The 12,705-nt window shown below is 39.6% G+C and overlaps 1 protein-coding gene across 1 annotated transcript; it reads right to left on the bottom strand.

Annotated features, from left to right (window-relative positions):
• Positions 1 to 784: 784 nt before the first annotated feature.
• Positions 785 to 1,637, bottom strand: LOC147860782 (protein NOI4-like). Its single transcript, XM_087323871.1, has 2 exons — positions 1,575 to 1,637; positions 785 to 952 (listed from the first exon to the last, which is right to left on the bottom strand). Exons 1-2 carry the CDS (start codon positions 1,635 to 1,637, stop codon positions 785 to 787), a joined length of 231 nt encoding a protein of 76 aa, XP_087179997.1.
• Positions 1,638 to 12,705: the final 11,068 nt, after the last annotated feature.

Genomic DNA, 12,705 nt, shown 5'->3' with positions numbered 1-12,705 from the left:
AGGACCGGTTTCGGCTCAAACCGAACCAAACCGGTCTTTCTCACAATGGGACCTTTGCTCCCAAGGCTATATAGGCCTTTGCCTTCACTTCCCCATCTTCTATAAACACCAATCTCCCAAAAAACTTCCAACAAATTTTGTTCTATTATACCCCTAGTTTTAATACCTTGATATCGTTCGAAAATATACAAGCTAACATTATGTTGAATTCTCGAGAACCAATTAATTAGAGCTAATTTTCCACAATTTGGGGAAAACAATAATTATGTCAAATGTTCACTTTTGTATAATTTGTGACACGTGAGTTTACGCTTCTCCATGACTTGTACGGATTTTCGTGAGTATTTAGGATCGAAAAAGAATCTTTAGGATAAGGGCCAGAACATTTAAATGTAGCAAGGGGTACACATATTTTAGAACTCAATTTTCTCATACATATGTAGTATTATACATCTCGAAAAAATTGGGTCCAACTTCTAGGGTCTTGTCATTTGCTTGGAATTTTCTAAAGACCTTTCAATGCCTACATATTATCATGCATATTTTTATCTATTCAAACACATATTGCATTCACCATACAATTGGTTGAAGAGGCAAAAACTCATGATATATTAAATGTTGGCTTCTCCACTTCGTCATAATACTTCATCATCCCCTTGTTGCACGCAACACCACAAACTCCAAGTATGCTTTGAGGAAAGGAACCATATATAATATATGCAATAAAGCAATAATATAATACATATGGTCCTTTATGATAGTGCCATGACGTGTATGGATAGTGCTATAATTCCGACAGTCCTGTTTTACAATCAGTGGATGATGGAGACATCGGCAAAGTCCCCAATTTCTTCTCATCTCTAAGCTTCTTAAAAATGACAGTATACTCATAACCAGCTGAAGGATTGCTTGTTTCCCAATCACCAAATTTTGGAAGCACAGTAGGTTGCTGCTGTAACAAAATAACACAAGGGGAGAACAAACTTTGGTTTGGCCTCAAAATATGTCTATGACCTAATATAAACTTTACAACAGGGTACAGACATAAACTTATTTATAAGTTTACTATAACATCAAATTGCAAACCAATACTTTATTTCAGTATTGGCTATAATAGGAAGTGCAAACCTTACAGTGAATTAAATTGAATGCATGTCAATTGCCAAAAAATAGAAAATTTACATTAAGTTAGAGGGCATAAACAAGCTATGATTATAGGTCATTGAGTTGAATATGATTTGTAGGCATCATTCAACAAAAACCATGTTCTGTTAAAAGGATTGTCTATAAGAAAGCATAAACATTGGCAAATATGGATGCCACGTGTAAATAAATTTAACATTCTTCTTAAATATCTTCATTGTATTAATTTACAGATGTATTACTTCAATTAATTTTGTATATTAATACAAGCAATGATCATTAATTATCATGTGGTATTCATATTTGCAACATAAGTAATATTAATATAAGAATAACTTTATCCTTGACATGGTTTAGAAGATGCACTGCAATTCAGTTAATTTTCATGCAATATGACATTATGTTTTGACACTGTTTTCTATTTCACATACCATATTCTGTTGTTTCGCCTTTTCTATCATCTCAATGGGTAGTTCACGATGTTTTTCATCCATTATCTTGTTGGAAAATATAAGGAAAAGAATAAAATTGTAAAATAATTAAAAATAAACACGTAACTCTTGATATGAAGAGTCACATGTATCATATATGAAAAGAACACACGCCTCTCTCTAATTGAGGAGAGAAGAGCAACAGGAAATAAAAATAACAGAATTCGTCCTTCTTTCTTTCTCTATCTCCCTGTCTCTGTTTCTCTACATGGTATCAGAGCAACAATTATAGAGAAACAGACAACAAAATCAACAAATCGATCTGCAGACCAAAATTCTTAGCTCTTTAAAGACATGTACATTCCTGGTTCTGAACTTTTATTAAACCATGGCTCAGGCAACCCCTTCATCATCCCAAAATCTCCTGTATAGAAAAACAACAATTAGCAAATTGAATAGCACCAACTACAGAGTTTGGAGCAGCAAAATGACCCTCATATTCAAACAACTAAAATTATGGGCAGTTGTTGAGGGTAGAGAGACACAACCCACAACGTCAGACCCGAACTATGCTGCATGGGAAGAAAAAGATCTAGTAGCAAAGCTAGAAATTATGTCGAATCTGGAGGACCAGCAAGCCGACACGATTAGAAATTGTTGCATTGCAAACACGATGTGGATCGACTTGAAAAACGAATTCAAACCAACCACAGACGGAAATTAGGTCATGACTCTAAACTCATTAGTAATTTTAAAAATGCAAGAAGAGGAGGATATGTGTGCATTTATAAACTCATGGAAACGCAAACTAGATAACTGTCTTACGTCAGGAGTTGAAATAGAATCAAAATTGCAAAGACTTCTCCTATTAGGTGCACTGCCACCATCATGGAGCACTTTCGTCACCACCCAAAATTTCAACACAAACACAACTCTCATTGACCTCATAAATTGTATAAGGCAAGAAGAGGCAATGAAAAAGGCACGTCGACCGGAACAAACACAACACACATTAGCAATGGTAGCATACCGTAGCAAACAACCCCCTCAAAATCAAAGAACGGAATACAAGCCCAGATATTACCCAGAAAATTTTAGATCACAAACCGGAGGTCTTAGGTTTTCACAAATTTTCTGCACCATCTGCAAGAAATCTGGACATACAAACAATCAATGTAGGTTTAGACAAACCAAAATTAAACAACCATATCAAAGATCTAGATCTCGAGTAGAAGCCCACTTAGCTGAAGAAATTTCAGAAGATGAATCATACCCAACTGAAATAAACAATGAAAAAATTGACGACTCTTATGATGACCTCATGCAAGCATTCCTTGCCGAAGCCTTAACAGCAGGAATCAACACACAACAAAAATCTGACAACACCTGGTACTTTGATATTGGTGCCACTCATCACATGACAAATAATAGACAATCCATAAAAAATTATAACCCCTTACCATTACCAATCCCTGTCGTGTTTGGTAATAATGGTAGGCTAAATGCTTTAGGAAAAGGGGACATAAACCTCTTCCTAGAAAACAACCAAGTTCTTATAGTAGACAATGTTTATTTTGTCCCTGGAATCACAAAAAACCTACTATCCGTCTGTCAAGCAACCAAAAATGGCACCTCCATAAAGTTTGAAGAAACATATGCACAAATTAAGCATAAAACCCCGGATGGACAGATAACCAAATACATCTGTAAACATCTAGACGACGGACTCTATCGCATCCCATGCACACCCACAACCATCACTTTAGAAGCACACTATACATCAACAAATGAACAATCTACCTTAACAAATCTGTGGCACCATCGACTCGCACACACTCATCTACAAGCCATAAAAAATATGCAATTTCATAATATGGCACTAGGCCTTCCAAAAGCCCACCTCACAAGCCTGAAAATCTGTGAAGGGTGCATTCTTGGAAAAATGCCCCAACATCCTTTTCCACGCCGACAAACCACAAGTAGTCAACCCCTACAACTTGTCCATAGTGATCTCTGCGGCCCTTTTCCTACAAAATCAATTAGTGGATCAATATACTTCATAAGCTTTATCGACGATTATAGTAAATTCACCGTTATTACTTTCTTAAAAACAAAAAATCAAGCTCTATCTGCATTCAAAAATTACCTTCACCTCGCTGAAAATCTAACTAACCACAAACTAAAATCCCTACAAACTGATGGTGGAGGGGAATATCACTCAAAGGAATTCATAAATTTCTGCCAATCACAAGGAATCCACCATCGGAGGTCCGTTCCACACACACCTCAACAAAACGGCACTTCAGAAAGATAAAATAGAAGCTTGTTAAATGCTGCTCGCAGCATGCTACATGTTGCAAAACTAGAATCGAAATTTTGGGAATAAGCTATTGCGACAACTTGCTATATCCAAAATCGAGTCTACCATCACTCACTAGGCTTCCTCACTCCATTTGAACTCTGGTATGGACATAAACCACACCTCCAAAATCTGAAAATATTCGGTTGTCCTGCATTTGCTCACATACCAGACACCAAAAGAAAGAAACTTGACACAAAAGCCAAGAAAGCAATCTTTGTCGGCTATGGGGATGCCCACGGTTATAAAGCCTATCACCTATATAACCCCGACACAAACACTTTTTTTTTCAGTAGAAGTGTCCTATTTGATGAAGATAATATTCTTCAAAAACATAAGAGTCCCACCAATTCTTTAACAAACATAGAAACAGATAAACACCATCAAGGTAATGTCACTTCCTGGCCACTACAACTTGACGAACACTCCTTACATGATCCGCACCACGGCTCACCAAAAATAAAACATGGGACCTAGTGACAAAACCCCCACCGACCGTAAGATCATCACTTGCAAGTGGATACTCCGAATAAAGTATGACCCTCAAGGACAACCTGTTCGTTTCAAAGCAAGATTAGTTGCTCGAGGTTTCACACAAGTATCCGGAATAGACTTCACAGATACTTTTAGTCCTACACTACGAATAACATCTTTTCGACTACTTGTGGCCATCGTTGCGGCTCAAAAGCTTGAGCTTCATCACTTGGATGTTCAAACCGCGTTTTTACATGGTGACCTCGAAGAAGAAGTCTATATGGCGCAACCCCCCTATTTTCAAAACACACAATTTCCAACACACGTCTGCAAACTCCGGAAGTCTATCTACGGCCTAAGACAATCACCTCGAGCTTGCTATTATCGTCTCCATACTTTCTTAATAAAATGTGGCTATAGTAGACTTAAAAGTGAACCTAACATCTATCTTAGAAAATCGGCATCCAACTCCATCATATTAGGAGTATATGTGGATGATTTTCCCTTATTATCAAATTCTCTATCTTATTTAAATTTTTGTAAACAAGAGTTGAAATTAGTTTCTCCTATCACCGATCTTGGACCCATGACCCATTTTCTAGGAATAGAAGTAAAAAGAAATACAAGTCTAGGACAAATCTCACTCTCACAATCTCGATACATTGATAATATTCTAAAATGGTTTAACATGGACCACTGCAAACCCATATCTACCCCACTTCCTACCACAGTTAAGTTATCCATTGAAGATAGTCCAAAATCACTCATAGAAGAAACTGAAATGGAAAACATTCCCTATAGACAAGTAATAGGCTCCATACGATATCTAGTTAGTAGCACGAGACCAGATTTATGCTTTAGTACAGGATTACTGTTACGGGCATGACCATACAATATCCCGTGGTAAGAATTTACCGTAGTATTCTATACACGTGGATAAGTGTGAGGGTTAAACGAGAGTGTGAAGAAGGGGAGGATTACTTTTAATCCTCGGGATTGAGACAACCCATTAGGTCAAGTGTGAACTTGCCTGGGGGCCTTGGGTATCGCTATAAATAAGAGGCCTAGCTACCCTCATTTGATCATCTTTTGACTACATCGAGACTCTGCTCGTGTGGTGGGTCAACTCTTGTAGCGAGCGCGCCAGCACCAGGTACGACTCGACGCCACGGCGGTGGTATGGGACGCCGATCGAGGCTCGAGTCCGTCTCGATCCCTTCGCTCGGGGGTGGTCGGGTGGATCGGCACCCTTCTTTCTCTTTCTCCTTTCTATCTTTCAATTCTTTATCCTTATCTTAAGCTTACATTAGTGCTATGATCTATAATATTTGGTATCAGATTTTTGTACTAATGTTTCTTTGTTTTTCATTTGTCTTTTGATTGATGCTGATCGATCGTTGTGCGGTTGGCCTTGATCCAGACAACGATCAACAAAGAACTTCGGTAACTCTTTCCATATTTTTTCTTTCTATTCTCTCTTCTCCCATCTAATCATGTGTTTAGTTTATATGTAATTTTTTTCATTAAATCAATGATGTTGTAGTGGTCTTTAATTGATTATCTAAAACGTTTACATATGTGCACGGGGTCAATACCTCGTTTGACATGTTAATAATATGTGATGAGTGTCGTATACGTACGAGGTTAATACCTCAATTACGTATTACGTTCACGAACATATGTTACGTTTGCGTATGAGTTTAATACCTTGATTTGTTGTAAACGATATGCGTTTGGTCTCGTATGCGTAAGAGGTCAATACCTCCATTGCGTATTACGATGATCTCTTATTTGTGGATGTTTCGTGTGCGTAGAGGTATATACCTCGATTACGTATCTCGATCACATCATTTGTGGCTATTTAATATAAAAACATATATACGTATTTGATCGTATATATGTGATAAGTAAACATATGTGTATATTCGTTATTACGTGATTATATCGAAAGTTGTCCTTGTCGGGAAAAGGATGTTGGTGGCCGTCCTCACATTTTTGTGAGAATGGCGTTGTCACCATCCCTTTTTCAACATTTTTTTATTGTTGATAACCCCGTTGACGACCTCGATTTCGTTACGTAAAGAAACGCGAATAGCCAAAATGATGTTGAGTACGTAGGGCTTGACCCACTTCAAGTGAGGTCGCTCCAATGACGCACGTATCCAACATCCCTCCCTCGTTACATGGATACGATGCCACCATGAGCTCGTTCTTACGAGAGGCATTCGTAATGACGTGACCATGTGATGGCCCACGTGAGCCTACTACGAAACGAGGGCTCATTTGGCTTGACCATTAGGTTGCCCTTTAGCATATGCCATCGTAATTACGAGACTTGAGGTTAGGTAACGTACCAACATAGTTTTGGTAAATGAGGGCGAAATAAGGACCTTGACATATATGTTCTTTTAAAAAAAACATATATGATCAATTGCCTCGCATATCTCTTATACGCATCAAACATTAAGCATTCGAGAAGAGCAACTTACTTGGTTGGCTCAAGTGTTTAATGTATTTGTTCTCGAGGTCTCGAGTTCAAATATGACCAAGACCATACAACATCCTTGATACATATGACTATAACACATGTTTAGACTTAAGGTCTAAGTGCACCTCGGGGTCCTCGTAATAGGACTTAAAGAGCCGAAACCACATATGTGGGCACCGAAACATAGTTTATTATTAACATTTTTTTTCGTGTATAAACTATTCATGACGCGAACATACATGGTTGAGCCTCGGGGAGCCACCATGAAAAAATTGATATAGAGATCAGGGAAAGACATTTATTTGTCACCCCCATGGTTTTTAAAACACCTTTGTGTTACCATAGTAACCTGATCTTGAACCTCATCTCATACGTCTAGAGGGGTATTGACGTGAGATAATGATATCGATTAATGCTCGCCCATGATATGTTTACATCACGACATGATGTTATGACTATATCTCTGACCTTATCCTATTTCTTTTCCAGAAATAATCTTTAATGGCTCAAATTAACGACCCGATGTCATCCGCTCAAGCGGAAGGAACTCAAGGGAATCCTCCTGGACAAATGTCCACTGAGATGTATTTGGCACAAATAACCCAATACCTTAGTTTCACCGCTCAACAGATGACCGAACTTCGGCAATCTCAGAGTGCTCTTGAGGCACGTGTCATTAGTCTACAACGAGAGACTAATAGACCTGATGAGCGACAAGGTGAACCATCATTTGTCGTTAAGCCATTTACGGGAGACAAAAAGGAAAGAACCGAAGAAGCAATCTGCACATGGCTGGGACGATGGGAGTCTCATTTTGAGCTCTATCCCACGCCAGATAGTACGAAGATTGCATATGTCGGTCGAGAACTAGGGGGTAAGGCCGCCGCCTGGTGGCGTGGCCTCCGTACTATGGGGAAATTGCCCGATACCTGGACAGATTTTGTCACGGTTTTTAAGGGCCAATTTCTGCAACCTCCCTCTCGAACCGAGGCAGCACAAGCTTTAATGAACCTCTCTAGCAGGAAATTTTCCTCGCTAGAAGACTATGTTCACCATGCTAGAACCCAAATCCAAAAATGGGGTCTAGAAGGGGACAATTGGTTGATAGCTTGTTTTGTCAATGGCATCCCCAATTCGGACTATCACTGGATAGTGCACGATAAGGATCCAAAATCCTTCGAAGAGGCCGTTGAAATAGTTCTTCGCTATCAACGCACTTCGAAGAAGGACCATAACAAACCCAACGAAGCGCCCGGGACTAAGCAGTCACAATTTGTTGGGAAACGCAAGACACCCAACGAATTCCTGGATCGCGATTGTAAGCGACAACATCCTTTTTGTGTATTCTGCAAAAAGAAGGGTCATACAAAAGATCAATGTCGAAAGCTCCAACGGAAAGAGCACGACAACAAAGCTAAAGCTGCAGACCATAAAGGTCAGATTCCTAATGTCCTTCAGGTCTATACACATCATTTAAGTAATTGTCAATGTTCTTTCCCTCACTATGTATTGGGTCCCAATGATTTACTAGGTGCAAACGGGTATATCAATGGATCTCCCGTACAGTTTTTATTTGATTCGGGAAGCTCACACAATTTTGTGAATGATCGTTTGGTTCAGATATGGGGAATCCAACCCACCGTAAGTGATCACACCTACACGGTGCACTTGGCTGATGGAAGAGTACAATACATCAACGGGGCGATTCATTCATTAGGAATTTCTATTGATACTTATATAGAGGAAGTAGACTTCCATGTAATGAATCTTTGTACCACCGATGTAATACTGGGTTATCCCTGGTTTTATAATAAAAACTCTTCTTTATTTATTGATTGGGTTCGTCATTCCATTTCTTTTGTACTGAACGATTGTACGCATTTTATTCAATGTGTAAAAAAACAATCCCTCTCGATTGTTTCCTCGTGTCCATCAATATCCGAGTTGTCTTGTTCTACGTTATTTTATTGTGTACTTGATCCGGACATTCACGTTTACAATATCGATAATGTCCCGATTCAATTAACATATTTTGAACAACAACAACTTGATGAAATCTTAAATGATTTTCATGATGTTTTTCCAAGTGAACTACCTGATGGGTTACCTCCTAAACGTAATATAGACCATCGTATAGATATTGTACCTGGTGTTGCACCAATAAGTATACCTCCGTATCGCTTAAGTCGATCCGAAGAAGATGAGGTATCTAAGCAACTCAAGGACTATTTACGAATGGGTTATATACGTTATAGTAAATCTCCATGGGGTGCACCAGTTCTCTTGGTTAAAAAGAAAGAGGGCACATGGCGTATGTGTATTAATTACCGACGCTTGAATAAAGTGACGATCAAGAATTCGTATCCATTGCCCCGGGCTGACGATCTAATTGACCGTCTCCAGGGAGCTCGGTATTTTACGAAACTTGATCTCCGTACTGGCTACCATCAAATACGAATAAGTGAGGACGATGTTCCTAAAACGGCATTTCGTACGCGCTATGGCCATTACGAGTTTTTGGTTATGCCTTTTGGTTTGACCAATGCTCCGGCTACTTTTCAACAAGAAATGGATGACATTTTCCGAGAACAACTTGGAAAATTTGTCGTTATTTTCCTGGATGATATTTTAGTTTATAGCCGTACATTACAAGAACATGCTAGACATGTCCGCTTTGTTTTACAAACATTGCGTGACAAACAGTTTTATGCGAAGATCTCAAAATGTGAGTTCTTCAAGAAATCAATTACTTATCTAGGACATCTCATAACCGAACGAGGAGTTGAAATTGATCCTTCTCGCATTGAGAAAATCAAGCTTTGGCCCACTCTTCGGAATATTCGAGAAGTTCGATCATTCCTTGGTTTTGTGGGGTTTTTGCGAAAGTCTCTTCGTAATTACTCCCAATTGACGACGCCGTTTACTGATCTTTTAAAAGGTCAAACGCGTAAGTCTACAAAACCTATTGTGTGGAATGCTACACTAGACCTTGCATTTGAGGAACTCAAGGACCTAGTTTACAAGGCTCCTTCACTTCTTTTACCTGATCCTTCAAAACCTTTTGAGGTTGAAACCGATGCAAGCGATTATGCTATAGGTGCTGTCTTGTATCAAGATGGTAAACCAATAGCATTTGAGAGTAAGAAACTTGATTCTGCTCAATGTCGGTATACCGTTCAAGAAAAGGAATTATTTGCAGTTATACATGCGCTCAAAACATGGCGCCATTATCTTTATGGAAATCACTTTGTGGTAACTACGGACCACGAGTCCTTGAAATATTTTTGTGTCCAACAAGACCTGAAAGGTCGTAAGGCACGATGGGCTGATCTCATCCAGGACTTTGATTTTTCCATACGATATCGTAAAGGTTCCATGAACACTGTCGCTGATGCACTAAGTCGCATCCGTGAAGTTAACACGCTTAGCTTCACTGAAATATCATCAGATCTTTATGATCACCTTCGAGGAAAGTATCCTGATGACAGTTATTTCGCAAAATACTGGGCAAGAGTTGAGTCTGGAACAGACACCACCACATCCTCGAAGGAATACTTCCACATTGCTAACGGTTTGCTCTACCGTAATGGGAAGGTTTGTGTTCCAGATTTACCCGAGGTCAAAAAGAGGATTCTTTTTGAATGCCATGATGCACCCTCAGCAGGGCACCCTGGAATACATCGTACACTCGTTCTCATCTCCACTCAATTTTATTGGCCTAAGATGCGTCCTGACATACATAGCTATGTGACTAAATGTCACCAGTGTCAGGTTAACAAAGCCGAGCGACTTAAAGCCGCAGGACTTTTACATCCCTTGGACATTCCCAATAATAAGTGGGAAAGTATATCCATGGATTTTATTGTTAGCCTTCCTCGCACCCAAAAAGGTCATGATGCCATCTGGGTTGTCGTTGATCGACTAACTAAAATGGCCAGATTTATTGCTACTAAAACCACGGTAACAGCTCCTGAATTGGCTTACCAATTTGTTGACGAATTGTTTCGTTTTTATGGGTTACCGATGGATATCGTGAGTGATCGAGATCCAAAGTTTACTAGTGACTTCTGGACGCAAGTCTTTAAGAAGTTAGAAACTACGTTGAGCATGAGCTCCACGGATCATCCTCAATCCGATGGACAGACAGAACGATTAAATCAAATTATTGAGGACATGCTTCGAGCATACGTTGGTGCAAAACCAACAAAATGGGAACGTTATCTCCCTATTTTGGAGTTTGCTTATAACAGCTCCAAGCATACGTCGACGGGATATAGTCCTTTTATGTTGATGTATGGTTTTCAGCCACGAGCCCCGATTGATGTTACTATACATCATGATGAGTTGCGAAGTACGCAAAACTTTCTTCGGGATATGCAAGATATGTTGCATATTGCACGAGATAATATAAAAACAGCTCAAGATAGAGCGCGTTTTTATGCCGATCATCATAGGCAACCTCGTGTATTCAACCCTGGACAGAAGGTATTTTTACGTGTACCTCACAATTCTAAGACATTGTCTACGGGTAAGTGCGCTAAGTTAGCCCCACGGTTTTGTGGACCTTTTACAGTCCTCAAACGCATTGGGTCATCAGCCTATCGTCTCGCTCTTCCCGATGGTGTTGGAATTCATCCAGTCTTTCATGTGAGTCGTCTAAAAGAACTTCTAGGTTCTGGCGACAATACAGTTACGACTGAAACTCTGGTTACTTCTGAAGAATTATCTTCTAAACCACATGTACCAGAAAGAATTCTCGATGTTAAAACAAAAAAATTACGTACTAAAGAAATCCGAGAATTTAAAATAAAATGGATGGATAAATCAATAAAAGATGCCACATGGGAACGCGAAAATACGCTTAGAACTAACTTCCCTAACTTTCCATTGCAAGAGTGCAATGTTTTAAAGAGGGGGAGTATGTTACGGGCATGACCATATAATATCCCGTGGTAAGAATTTACCGTAGTATTCTATACACGTGGATAAGTGTGAGGGTTAAACGAGAGTGTGAAGAAGGGGAGGATTACTTTTAATCCTCGGGATTGAGACAACCCATTAGGTCAAGTGTGAACTTGCCTGGGGGCCTTGGGTATCGCTATAAATAAGAGGCCTAGCTACCCTCATTTGATCATCTTTTGACTACATCGAGACTCTGCTCGTGTGGTGGGTCAACTCTTGTAGCGAGCGCGCCAGCACCAGGTACGACTCGACGCCACGGCGGTGGTATGGGACGCCGATCGAGGCTCGAGTCCGTCTCGATCCTTTCGCTCGGGGGTGGTCGGGTGGATCGGCACCCTTCTTTCTCTTTCTCCTTTCTATCTTTCAATTCTTTATCCTTATCTTAAGCTTACATTAGTGCTATGATCTATAATAATTACTATCACGATTTATGACGAACCCTAGCCCCAAACATTGGCAAGAACTTAAGAGAATACTTAGATATCTTAAACATACTAAACACTTGTGTCTTACTTTTCAATCCATGCATTCGGAGTCAATCCAACCAAAATTGTGTGGATGGGCAAACCCCTCAACTGCGCTTCATGGATGGACCGACGCCGATTGGGGAGGAGATGTGGATGACCGAAAACCCAAAAGTGGCTACGTTTACACCTTTGCAAGAGGAGCGATTGCGTGGAGGTAAAAAAAAAGGACAAACTACGGTTTCACTATCTTCGACAAAAGCGGAATATGTTGCCGCTACCCTAGCTGCAAAAGAAGGAATTTGGCTAAAAGCCATATTAGAAGAAATAAATTTTGCTGAAGAAAAACCAATAGAAATCTACTACGACAATCAATCATGCTTG

Source organism: Azolla caroliniana, unplaced genomic scaffold, assembly GCF_043228905.1.
Source record: "Azolla caroliniana isolate FFs.n. ecotype wild unplaced genomic scaffold, voAzoCaro1.0.p SCAF_8, whole genome shotgun sequence".
NCBI lineage: Eukaryota > Viridiplantae > Streptophyta > Polypodiopsida > Salviniales > Salviniaceae > Azolla > Azolla caroliniana.
Note: the sequence above shows the minus strand (reverse complement) of the source record. Positions and strands in the feature narration are given on the sequence as shown.

Excerpts from the sequence above, each read along its gene's own strand:
- LOC147860782 (XM_087323871.1), bottom strand. The coding sequence starts at position 1,637 with ATGGATGAAAAACATCGTGAACTACCCATTGAGATGATAGAAAAGGCG. Across the intron at positions 953-1,574 it reads AGGCGAAACAACAGAATATG|CAGCAACCTACTGTGCTTCC; the intron begins GTATGTGAAATA and ends ATTTTGTTACAG.